The sequence below is a fragment of the Chinchilla lanigera genome, unplaced genomic scaffold (assembly GCF_000276665.1).
Source record: "Chinchilla lanigera isolate Chin_1 unplaced genomic scaffold, ChiLan1.0 scaffold00055, whole genome shotgun sequence".
NCBI classification, from domain to species: Eukaryota; Metazoa; Chordata; class Mammalia; order Rodentia; family Chinchillidae; genus Chinchilla; species Chinchilla lanigera.
The window spans coordinates 7,633,424-7,646,060 of record NW_004955456.1 but is presented as its reverse complement, the minus strand read 5'-3'; the positions used below and the strand labels follow the sequence as shown (position 1 = coordinate 7,646,060).

General features: G+C 57.4%; 1 protein-coding gene across 1 annotated transcript in view; it reads right to left on the bottom strand.

Moving 5' to 3' along the window:
* Window positions 1–1,009: 1,009 nt before the first annotated feature.
* Window positions 1,010–12,637, bottom strand: part of Nudcd3 (NudC domain containing 3) — an 86,284-nt gene continuing 74,656 nt past the window's right edge. The window contains exons 5-6 of the mRNA XM_005396666.2: window positions 7,429–7,617; window positions 1,010–3,088 (exon numbers count right to left, since the gene is read on the bottom strand). Of these exons, the coding sequence (XP_005396723.1) occupies window positions 2,978–3,088; window positions 7,429–7,617 (300 nt within the window). The 3' untranslated portion in view covers window positions 1,010–2,977. The remainder of the gene's footprint in view (window positions 3,089–7,428; window positions 7,618–12,637) is intronic.

The following is a 12,637-nucleotide window of genomic DNA, read 5'->3' as shown; positions in this document are numbered from 1 at the left end:
CCTTGGAGTGGGCTGACTCGTGAGTTCAACCTGAAGATATATGACATTTTCTTCTGGTACAAGACCACAGCTGTGCCTTCCCAGGGCTGGCAGGCCCCTGGGCTCACAGTCCACATTCCCAGGGACGTCCTGGGGTCAGGGGGAGGCTCCCAGGCAGGCAGCCCACACTCCCACTGCATGGCCTTGGCTGGCCACCGAAGTCCTGCGTCTGAGGATCACCACTCGGCAGCAGGTCCCAGGCAAGGTCACCAGCCTCGAAGCAGGGAAGAGCTCACTGAGGACCGGCCAGGCTGGTGCACACAGCTCCGGCAGCTCTGAGCTTTCTATTCACTTTTAGAAGTGAGCCACCCATTGCCGAGCGGCTGCCAGCTGGCCCGCTGGGGGAGCAGATTTGAGATGGGGTGACGGTTTGTTCCCCAAGCGCAGTGTTCTGGCCAGTGCGTTCCCTGTGCAGCAGCTGACACCTCCTGGACACATTTCCACACGATACACTCGGCTGTTCACCCTCCTGCACTGTAGCCGCTGCTCAGCCCTCCCTTCTGAGCAGGACTCCTACCCCAGGGAAGGTCTTCATTCACTGAGATCCAGCCCCCAGGCCCTGTCCCCAAGGGAGCAGGATCAGGAGAGACGGACGCCTTGGACTGAGGCAGTCTGGATGGGCACAGCTGCGACCTGCCAGGCTCCAGCTCCGTGGAAGCCCATGCACCAGGTGGAGGGGCTCCAGTGGGGCCGTTCGGGATTCTGTGCTTACCCGAGCCTTCAGGGACATCATCACTCAAAGCCTGTGTGGAGGGCAGATCTGCAGCCCCACCCATGCCCCATCAACACTTGCTGGATCTGAGAGCTGTTGTGAAGTCCTGGCAGGGCTGCAGGATGGATGGGAAACAGCCTGTAAGAATTCCCCACTCTGGTGCTGCTGGGCCCAGGGGCCAAAGGCCTCCCGGCTCGGAATCACAGCTGACGACTGCTCGCAGGCAGAGCTGTCCTAACGGCATGTCACAGACAGACCCACGATGCTTAAATACAGATTTATTGCAAACTAACACCGAGGAACTGGAGCAGCTTTGCAAGCTGGACACCCCACTCTCCAGGGCCCCTGGACAAGGGGGATGAGTCACCCCGCTTTCCTCAGACCTCAGCTGGTGGGACTTAGTGGCCAAACTGCAGCTGTCGTGTCTAAAAAGAGAAAACAGGCCGTGCGCCAGCTCCGGACAAACACTGGTCCAGCCCAGGGTGGCACCCTGGGCAGAGAACCATCCACCAGGTGCTGGAAACAAGCCATGCCAGGAGGGGGCATGGCAGGGCCACATGGGGGTGGCTGCTCCTGCCATGCGGCCACCACTTTGCACTGCTCTTCCTGGACAGGGCTTGCGCTTGTTGAAGCAGGGCAGGAAACAGGAGAAAATCCACACGGAAAACCAAACCAGGCAAGAGGAAGTCACTGCCAAGGAATGGAACGACTCCAAGTACCACACAATGAGGCACAGGGCTCCCACACTCTACCACTCCTCAGGAAGACCAGCCACAGGCAGGGACGGGGGTAGCTAGGGGATCAGAAAGAGGACAGCAGACACGCACTCCGGCAGCAGCAGTATGCAAATCCCAGGCTCCTGGTGGGAATTTCAGGAAAAATGAGCAAAGCTTCCTCCGGGCCTCTGGGAGGTGATGGTTCTGCTCCCTGGCACCAGCTCGGTGGCGAACATGAGATGACAGGGCTCTCACAGCTGTTCCCTCCTTTAACCACAGAGCATCCCCTGGTTCATACCTCTCACAGGCTGCCTGCACCTCCAGGAAACAGAAACCCCCTCACCAGCTCTAGCTCCACAGCTGAAGCTAGCTGTCTCTGGAGGGTCGCCCCCATTGAGCCCCTGGGGACAGCCCCTCCCCAGCCTTCACATCGAACGGGAGGCCAGGCCTTGCTTCTAGTGGGCTGCAGGAGGCACAGGTGTGGAGACCTGTGGTGTAAACTGTCTGCACCAAGGTCAAGAGCTGGATGAGGGCGCAGTGCTGGGCAGGGGTAATACAAGCTCCTGGCTATAGGGTAGAGGCCCCTGGGAGCCCTTGGGCACCTGGGCCCCACCCCTCAGTCCGGTCACATGATCTGGCTGGAGCAGGGCAGCAGCTGTACTCAAGGGGTGGGCATGGGGCTGCTGGAGTGGTGCCCAGTCCCCCGGGAAGCAGACAGTCTTCGGGCTCTGGGGACTGCCTTCAGCAGCTGGCTCAGGCACCCCTCCTCCTATGGCTGAGGTCCAGGCCAGGAGCTTGCCGTGATCTCTTCCTTAGAGTGCCCACGTCTGTTCCTGGTCCAACCCCACAAGGAGGCCTCCAGACAGCCCAGCAGAGTATCATGCAGCGGTGGCTGGGCCCACTCACTTCCACAAGAGCCCGGCAAGGCAGCCACAGTCAAAGCACAGAAGGGACCCGCCATGCCTGGAGCGCAGACTCCCCAACACCGATGACGTGCAGACGGCACAACCCAGCACACTCACAAAGAGCAAGGCGCATGTGAACACACCCCAGAGGGCAAGGGGTTCCCACAGAGGCCCAGCAGCACCCCACAGTGCACCCAGTTCCCCTCATGCAAGCACTGAGCCCCACATTCCAACTGGGCCTTGCTGAAGGGACAGAACTCCCCACCCAGCCACCAGGACAGCAAGCAGAGGACGTCAAAACAAGTGGGGTGGGGTGATGGGTGCAGCCCTCGATGCTGGGTGCCGTGAAGACAGCATGTGCTCCCGGTTCTCGGGCAAGTGTCCCTCCTGCGCGTCAAACACCTTCAGTCAGCGTTGGCCACGGCGGCCAGCAACACTGGCCCCGCACCTGCCCCCAACAGTCTGGAGGTGCGAGGTCAGGAGGAAGGCTGGGCTCACCCTTGAGAGAAAGGGTGGCTAGGGGTGGAGGAGATGAGCGCGCCCCTGGCACGCAGGGAGCCGAGGGGGATGGCCGAGGACAGGGGTCATCCTTTTCCTTCCAGTCACTAAAACTGCACAGCCCCCGGGGAGATGTTGAACATGGCCGGGTCGAATCGCTGGCCTCGGAAGGGAGAGCCTTCAGCATCCCACCCCTTCTTCAGCATCTCATGGACTTTCTATGAACAGAAAACAGAGAGGTTAAAGATGACCGGCGCCGCGCTTTCTCCCCGGCATGCTAACCATGGCCTTGCCTTGGGACACTCACATGGCGACTGCCAACTCCTCCGCAAGACTCTGCGGCCCCCAGCCAGAATTCCTAGCCCTCCACCTCTGGACTCCCGCAGAGAGGCCCCCAGCCCACCTCGGGACTCAACAGAGGAATGCGGGGAGGTTCCTACCATTGATCAGACAATCCAGGTTTGACCCACAGTATGACGCAGCAACCCCCAAATGCCTCCCTGGGGACACGGTCAGAGCTGGGGAACTCAGCTCCACTCTCAAACTGCAGCCTTCCAGGCTTGGGAGCAGACCCGACTGCGCAGCCAGGCCGGAGACATAGACAGCTGTGCCCAACGGATGCGTCTGCACCTACGCTGGCAGGCCCTCCAGGCCTCCATTATCTGCCAGCCATCCACAGCACAGCACGCGCACCCAGGGGTGGGGATGACCTCTGTTTTCTTTCCACCATGAGAAATGAAAGAGTAAGTACAGGGCCAGAGGCCCCTCACGCATGGAGTCCAAGGTTCCTGCTGCAGAAAGCCCAGCAGACAGGTGGTCAGGACTCCTCTCAGGGAACACAGGTGGGCATAACAGACCTGAGCCGTGGGGAAACTCCCAACGTCTGCGGAAACCACTGGGTCCTCAGCTCCAGTGTCTTAAATAAAATACCACTTTCCTGACTGGGGGCTTCCTTTTTCCTGTGGGCTCCCCCACCCCCTGCCTTCCATATTGGAGACTGAACCACTGAGCTACATCCCCAGCCTTTTTATTGAGACTGACCTATTTTTCCCAGTTTCTTACAAATAAATCAGATCAGAGACTAGAATGACCATTTGGAGAAGGTGGTTCTGTAGTGGGGTCTGAGAGGGAGTCATACACATGTGACTGGGAGAAGGGAGGGGACAGGGAACCTCTCTGTGACCCTGAAGGCCTGGCCTCCATCTCTATCCATGGGGAACATGAGGCCGGACCATCTCAACCAAATCCAAGAATGGACCAAGCTGACAACCCAAGCAGGAGGCCAGAGAAGGTCCGGGAGCCCCTCCAGGCCAGGGACAGTGGGAAGTCTTGTGTGGGAAGCTGAGCGTGCAAAGGTTATCATTCTAGACCTTCCGACAGAGGAAGCTCAGTGTGCCAGGACCTGAGCTCAGACCGCCCCTGGGCAAAGGTGGGAAGCAGGCTCTGTGGGTGTCACCAGCTGGCCTGGTAATGCTAGCATCTGCCCATCAGGGTGGTCCCACCATGCCGGACAGAAGAGGTCACAGAAAGACACATCCCAGTGCAAACTGACCATGTTCCTGCGACTCCACACTCCCCTCTTCAGGGGACCCTGCACAATAAGATTAAATGAGGGGCATGACAAAGGGATTAAATTAGGTGACTCTGCAGAGAGATGACCTCACAGTGACATGAAAGACTTTCAAACGAGAGAAGTGTTATCACTTCAAAGTTAAAATGCTTCAGAGCACACAGCATCTGCGGTATTAGAAGCACAATTTGAAATCCTGGCAAATTTAGAAAACTCGAGTGCACACCATAAATGGGCATCCATGCCAGGCATGCTGGTGACTGTGATTATACCAACCTGCATGGCAGACAGAAGCTGAGAGAGAACCTGCCCCACCTAGAGCCTCTCCCCTCAAGGAGGTCCATGATCCTCAGCAAACAACCTGGGCCCTAAGGACCTCTTGGGTGGGTCCCTTTGCTTCCCTGTAAGGTATCCCCAATAAGAAGGAAAAAGCGGCCAAACTACTTCCTGGGGCCACGTAACGCCATAGAACTACCTTTCTAAGTGTGTTCCTTCATTCATTAAAAAAAGGAATTTATTTAACATGGCACCCTTGGGGTGCCATGGGGTCAGGGCCCCCAAGCCATGCCAAGCCGAGAGAGAAGCCAAGTCTTGGGCACCGAAACATAGCACAGCCCCACAACTTGAGCTCATTACCATCCGCTGGAGGCTCGCTGGTTGTCCAGGAGCAGGTCAGTGAGGGGTCACTCTGGGTCCCACCCCATGCACTGAAGCCCTGGGCTCCTGCAAGTCGTTGAAGTCTCCCCACGGCACCTTGCTCGGAGCAGGGACACACGTCCCCTCAAGGGCAGCAGGCTACCTGGCCCGGCAAGGCCACAGCAGAACTGATTTGGACACAAAATGATCTTTTTAGACCACAGCACCTGAAGATTCTTTGGATTCTTCTTAATCAGGCTGCTGGCCAGTCCCTGGGCTCCCAGCACAGGGTCACGAACAGCTGTGCACCAGGCCTGGGTGAACCTACACAGCCCTCACTTGGTCTCTGCCATGCTATGGGGGCCATGAGGGCCCCACACACTGTCCTTGCAGCAAGTCAGCTCCGGCAGGACAAGGTGGCCGCATAGAGGGCACATGGCAGCCACCCACCCATAGGTTGTGGTACAACCCGCACCTGGCCCTCGAGCCTCTCCTGCCCCAGGCTGTCAGTGGGGTCTTGGTGTGAGCTGGAGGCCAGAACTTCCCTGGAGCTTCCTCACTGCTGGGATGAGCAGACTGCCGTGTTCCCAGGTCTGGGCAGCAGCCACCAATGCAGGGAGCCCCGAGGCACCAGGGTCAGAGACAGAGCAGCTGCACCGGGGCTGAGCTGCTCTTCGGAGAAGGCGGGCATGAAGTGTCTGGCCTCTATGGACCTTGAGGGCTAGCCCCAGGCTGCCCTCCCTGTGGACGCAGCACAAGCTCTGGTGACGTCAGCCCTCAAGAAGGTGACACTGTGCAGCCAGAGGACGCCAGCACAGAATGCACGGGACGGGGAGCAGCAGGACTGGAAGCAATGAGCTGAAGCTCCTGCAGGTCCACACAGGTCCACTGCCCCAGCCGCTCCTGGTTTTGACTTGTGTGTCCTATTTCATGTATGTGCTGCCAAAGTGAGCACAACCTGTAGGTCCTGTGAGAGGTGTGAAATCGTGAACTCAGGAGCCAGAAATGGAAAGAGCTGTGGGACTCACAGCTGAAGTCCACAGAAGCCCTCACTGAGGCCTGACCAGTGCACACAGTTCATGCCAGAGTGAATACTCGTTTCCAGAGCTTCTCTGACAGGCCTGAAGCTGGCACCCGGGAAAGGCAGAGGCGCCACAGCCGTCAGCCCCACTGTCTTGCAGCACAAAGATCTGCATCCTTAGGAGCAGGGTGCCGAGCAGCATCTCCTCCTAATCCACCCAGGACGACGAGCACCTACCTTCACATCCTGAGTCCAAACAGACCCATGCCCAGAGGTCGCTTCCTGTGGACACGCGCTGACCTGAGATGGGGCCCACCCCAGGGCAAAGGTTCACGGATGGGACGGATGCAGTGTGGTGGGGCTGAATGCCACGCCAGCCTGTCTACACCACTGCAAGTGAGCACCGAGCCATACTGTCACCCTAGAGTCCCATGACCTCTAGGCCCATGCATCCCATGACATGTCCTTCAATGTCACTGGGCCCTGGGTGAGTGGGGTCTGAGCTGAAAGGAGCGTTCTCGCCCCCAAGGGACCAAGCCAGGTTGGGCAGGGCCACGGCCTTGGACAGAGAAGGCTGGGATGAGATCTGGGGTCAACCTGGCCTGGGCCCCTGGTTGGTCCCAAACCATTCGGAGACCCTGGGACTCAACAATACTAGGAAGGGAGATCATCTCCAGGGTGCCGCATAGGGCCCTCCCAGGGGCAGGTGACATGGCTGTGAAAACAGGCCACGGCATCAACGCATCAGAGCACACAGCCCTGATGGGTACACGCTGCCCAGGAAGGAAAGGACAGGACAGTCACACAAACCACACAGACTCAGAGACCCAGGCCAGACGTGCAGGCCGCTCACGGAAGTGGCCTTCCGGGGACTGGCTCATGCCCTGCAGCTGACCTCTCCCTACCAATCCACACTGTGCTGGGTCTGTGTGCACTGGAAGGTGAAAGAACCCGAAGGCAAGCAGCCCTTTCTTCCCTATGCAGACACTCTCAGGGTTATGTTTATCTCATCATCGCTCTCTTTGCCACAGGCAGACAGCCCGTCCCTGCACCGTGGGGAGGCAGCGGTCCCTGCCCGAAGAGGACCCAGGCTGGCCCTGTGGCCCAGAGCCCCTCCTCCGCCTTGCTGCTGTGGATGAAGGTGGATCCATCTCCTGGCACTCTTTAAGGCTCTGCCACCTGTGCTCACTTGTCTTCAGGTGGGGAACGGTGGCAAGAGTAGGTGGGACAGGATGCAGGATGGCCAAGGGGGACTGACCCACCCCGCCCCCAGTGTCACCCGGCTCCTGCAAGCACCCTGTCACCAGCAAAGGAGGGCACAGTGGCCGTACCAGCTCATGGCTCTGTGGCTTGCCCTGCAGCTTCTGGTGGTAGTCAAAGGTGAGCCGGTCCAGGACCGCCTGCTCCTCCTCATCCACAGTGGCCATGGAGCGCTCCTTGTTGATCTTGTCGATGTCGATGGGTTCCTCACCCTCGAGGATAGCATTCCACCAGTACTCACCCACCTTGCTCAGGTTCACCTGAACAAAGAGCGGAGACAGACGTTGGCAGGGGGACTGTGGCCAGCAAGCCCGCACCCACTGGGGACCTCTCTTCCAGTGGGGACAGTCTGCAGAGGGGCACAGTCTGCAGAGGGGCAGGCATCCATAACTAGGGACATACCAGAGCCATCCAAGGGAGGCAGCTGCAGGAAGGTGTGTAGGACACAAGCATGAGTGGGGACACCTAGGGGACCCACATCCTGCTGGTACCTGAGACCTTCTTCCCAGGCCCTCCACCCTCAGTCAGGGAAGTGCGCACATATGCCCACCCCACCCTTTCCCAAGAGATGCCCCTGCCCACAGCACCTGGTCCTGGCCTGTGTGGGGCCTTTCTGGGTCCATCCTGCCAGTCTGGCCAGCCCCACCAGCTCTTGTCAATTACCTATCGAGCTTCCAAGGTCACCACCCAGTCTCCCACTGTCTTGGGGAGCAGAGACCTACAAGGTGAGACAAAACTCCCAGGGACCCAATGGGGGCTAGGCACCTCCCTACTCCCTCCCTGGAGCCAGACCTACTGCCTGGGGGTCCTCCAGCCAGGCCCTCAGGGCAGAGCCCCGCTAGGTGCCACCTGCCTGGGCACCCTCGGGACAGCCTGATGCACCCCGGCCAGGGCAGCAACAGCCATGAGCCCTGTGTATGGCCCTCAGCACTGGGTCTGCGGCCCTCGTCTCAGGGCCACACACACCTACTGGGAGGGGGCAATGCACACCTTTTGTTGGGAAGCTCAGTCTGTCCTATCATCGTGGCCGGGGTCATGGGGTCACACCAGGAGTAAGGACACTGGCTGCACCCCTCACAGTCAGAGGCTGGGCTCACTGGACATTCTTAGGATGGCAGCCAAGAAGCAACAAGCACGTCTTTGCCCACCCCACCCTATCTGTGACCCAGTAATGAAATGAAACAAAGCCCTTAGTCCTCACAGGCGGGAAAAGGCAGCCAGGGCTGCTGACTGGGGGCTCCCACCATGGAGGAACTGCCACCAGGCTTCCCGCCCAGGGGGCAAAGAGGTCAAGCCACACTCCAGATAATCAGGAATGGCCCACAGAGGGGACCACCTGCATGGTCATCAAGGCAAGGCACCCAGGACAGCACTCCACGCAGGCCCCAGCTCCACAGGTGTCACCATGTGTGTCACAGGTGGGTCCTGGAGTGAGCCACTTTGTTTATAAAATATGTTTGGGTTTTTTTATTTGTTTTTTGAGACAGGGTCTTGCTATGTAGTTCAGGCTGCCCTCGAACTCACTATGTAGCCCAGGCTAGCCTGGAACTCACAGCAGTCCCCCTGCCTCAGCCTCCCCCGTGCTGGGATGATAGGTGTGCGCCACCACGTCCAGCTTTTAAAGTAAGTTTTTAATGAAGATGAAATTCATATAAAATTCTACCCACAAGTGAACAACTGAGCATATTTAGCATATTCTCCATGGTGTACAACCAGGGCCCCGTCTCCAAAACCATCCCTTTCTCATCACCCCAAAAAGAAGCCCTATCTCCATTAGCAGTCGCTCCACATTTGCCCTAATCTTTCCCCTACATGCCTCCTCCCTGGCCCTTGGCAACTACTGATGATTCCATCTCTAGCGATTTCCCTGTTTGGACATGTCAACATTGGAACCTTATGGTGTCTCTGTGTCTGGCTTAATTCTGGGCTTTTCCAGGTCGGCCGTGGCGCAGCCTGCCCCAGAACTCGGCTGCCTTTCAGGCTGAGCAGCACTGCACTGCACGGACACACTGCACTCTGTTCGCCCATTCACTCGCGCGCAGGCGCGGGGCTGCCTCCACCTTCGGGCCAGTGTGAGTAATGCGCGCAAACAACACCTGTTTCAACTCCTGCTTTCTCTGGAGTATTTAGGGACAGAAATGCTGGGTCGATGGTAATCCTACATTTAACTTTTTGAGGAGCCTCCAGATTGTGTTCCACAGGGGTGGCACCATTTTCCATTCACTGATTTCTCCACATGCTCAATGACACCATCCTCTTTCTTCCTAGTCACCCTGTCTCAGTTACTTTTCTCTCTTTGCTGAGACAAAATACCTGATGCCCAGAATTAAGGAAGGAAAGGTTTATTTACCTCACAGTTTGTGGAGGTTTCAGTCCAAGCTCGGCTGGTTCTAAGGCAGGGTGGCACATGGCAGAGGGCAACAGTTCAGGGCAACAGAAAACAGCAAAAGCAACAAGAGCAAAAAGGGAGAAACAGCAGCAAGCAGCCTCTTTCCCTCCCTTACAATCGTATGCAAACTAACCCCCCGAGGGTGGGTGTTGCACTTACATCCATAATTCCAACACTGCGCCATGAATCAATCATAAACTCTAGAAGTCCACCCCATGACTGCATGAGGCTTTGAGGGGACATCCAGACACAAACCATAACATCCCCACCAAGGTGCTCCTGGCTCTGGGTGAGCTCTGGTGGTAGTACAGGCGCAACTGCCTTCAGCGCTGGGGTAGCAGACAGGATGGGGCTCACATAAAGGCCCCAGAAGACCCAAGCTTTCTCTCCAAAGTCGCAGCCAGCTTCAGCCCTGGCCCTTTTTGAGACAGGCTCTTGCTGAGTCGCACAGGCTGGGCTTGAGCTTGCTGGGCTAGGATTAGAAGCACGTGCCACTGCACCCAGCTTCTTTTTCCTCCTCCTGCTCTTTATGGGGGTGAGCGTGAGGGGAAGGGTGGAATGAACCCTGGGCCTCATGCATGCTAGGCAATTTCTCTTCTGCTGAGCCACACCCTTCACACTGCTTTATATAACAATCCCCAGGCTTTCCAAATGCTAAAGTAATATAATCTGCAGTTCCTACTCTGACTTTATGAAGATGTACAAGAAGTGATCCACAAGGACAGCTCACAGCCAGGAGAGGCTGCCAGGAAGGGCAGCTCTAGGACAGGTAAACCTCATCCTCACAAGAAGGCCAGGTGGAACAACTGGGGGTGTCCAGATAAACCAACAGAGAAAGGAAAATCAGCAGTCCATGTCAGCAGGGCGTGGGTGTGTGGGCGGACACACCACGGCAACACTCGGAAATGCTGCAGCCCCCAGGGAGCCCACTGAGAAACAGTGACTTCCAGAAATCGTCTCAGTGCAGGAGGAGAGCAGTAGTGCAGCTTGTACACAAAATTTGCAGGGTTAGAAATGCATGCATGAACACACTGCATTGAGTTTTCAGAGCCTGGGCTTCAAGCACTAATTCCTCAGAGAATAGCGTGAGCTCCTTGGCCGTGTTCCACAGCTGCGCATGCACCGTGTCAGCACGGGAGGACGTGGTGCCCAGCAGCAGGCGCCTCCTCCAGCAGCACAATGCCCACGCAGTGTGGGGGGCAGCCTGCTGGTTCCCCGCTGAGGGAGAGACAGGACAATATGCAAGCCAGAGCCCAGCTCCTGGGCGGAAGGAGCTGGTGCTGTTACCACAGCTGATTTTGCATCTCTGTAACCAGGCGAGGAGCTCGCCTGAGTCAAGAAGTCTCATTTAACACTCCAAGTGTGGGAGGGAGGGAGGCAAGAACTGTCACACGGTTTTAGCTGCCACCCCTGCCTGCCCTGGCTGTCTGGTGTGGGAGCCACCACACAGTGTGTGTGTGTGGGGGCGGGGGAGGACAGCAAGTCTGCTCGCCTGCAGCAGGTGAGGAGGTCAGAACCTATCACTGTGGAGTCTGGGTTGACAGTGACAGCTCCTAATGCTGCCCCTTCCCATGGCAGCTGCAAGGAGAGCCCTCCACAAGTGTCCCAGGGCTGCTGTGACAAAAACAGAACAGGGTCTTAACACACAGTCCTGCCTCAGCCTCCCAAGTGCTGGGATTACAGGTGTGTGCCACCATGCCTAGCTCTCTTGCCATTCTGAAGGACATCCAAAGTCAAGGTGTGAGCAAGACCACGCTCCCTGGGAGGCTCCTTCTTCCAGCTTCTGGTGACTGCTGGCTCCCCTGGCTTGTGCATACACTGCTCTCTGCCTAGTTGTCACATGGCCTTCTCAGGGTCCATGTCACAAGGACACTTGTCCTGCACTTATAGCCTACCTGGACAATCCAGGAGGTCCACATCTGCCATCTTCCGGAAGAGGCCATGTTCATAATACGTCTCTGGAGCCCATGGGGCAGGGCCCTCCACTTACTCCCCTTGGACACCCTGCTCAGCACAGGGCAGCTGCAAAGCCACGGAGACCTGCCAACGCCAGGTGCTCAGCCCCACTGAAGGATGGGAAGCGGATGCCTGAAGCCCAACCCTGATCCGCAGCGATCCCTCTTTGCATCCACTCGCTGAGGGGAGACAGGGTGCCCGGTTTCATGGGGCACATGCAGTGCAGTGAACAGGGCCTTCATGAATTAAAACCTGCTTACTAATTTACAGTATTACCTCAGACATGCTCGAAAGAAAAACTTGTCCCCAAAAGGTCACTGATAAATAAATAACTAATTAAACCAAGAACACAGCAAACCCGTGGCTCCCGTAAATTTTAACTTTCTGTAATTGCTGGGCAGCAGATGCAGGCAGAGGCAGGCAGGGCTCTGCAGCCCAGTACATCTTGGCCTGGGTTGACAAGAGAGCCACAGGAAGAGGCCACAGCGCACTATGTGACTTGTCTTCCTGAGACTCTTTTTTTCCCCAAGTGGAAATGCAATGCCCAGCACCAACAGTGACAGTAGCTTTGAGGGGTCATGGGAACCAAAGCGGGGGCATCTCAGTTCCAGGGTCTTTGCCAGGCCTGCCAGGATACCAGAGATACCCGTTTGTGGCACAGCAGGTACCCCAAGCTGCAGCTGGCTCTGCTTCTTTCCTATCAGCTCTCCAGGAAGCATGTTCTGGTGAAAGTTAAGTGAAATGCTAGTGGCAGCTGGGACACAGGGAAGTCCAGGCAAAGTGATCTCGGTGAGGACGGGCCTGAGGGAGTCTATGGGTGGCTGGGGACACTTTCAGCGTCCTCCACAGCCAGTACACCTCCAGATGTCTCCAGCCAGGCAGGGGAAGAGGGGCACAGTGCACACACCCCACGCACAGGAGCACAGCTCCCTCCT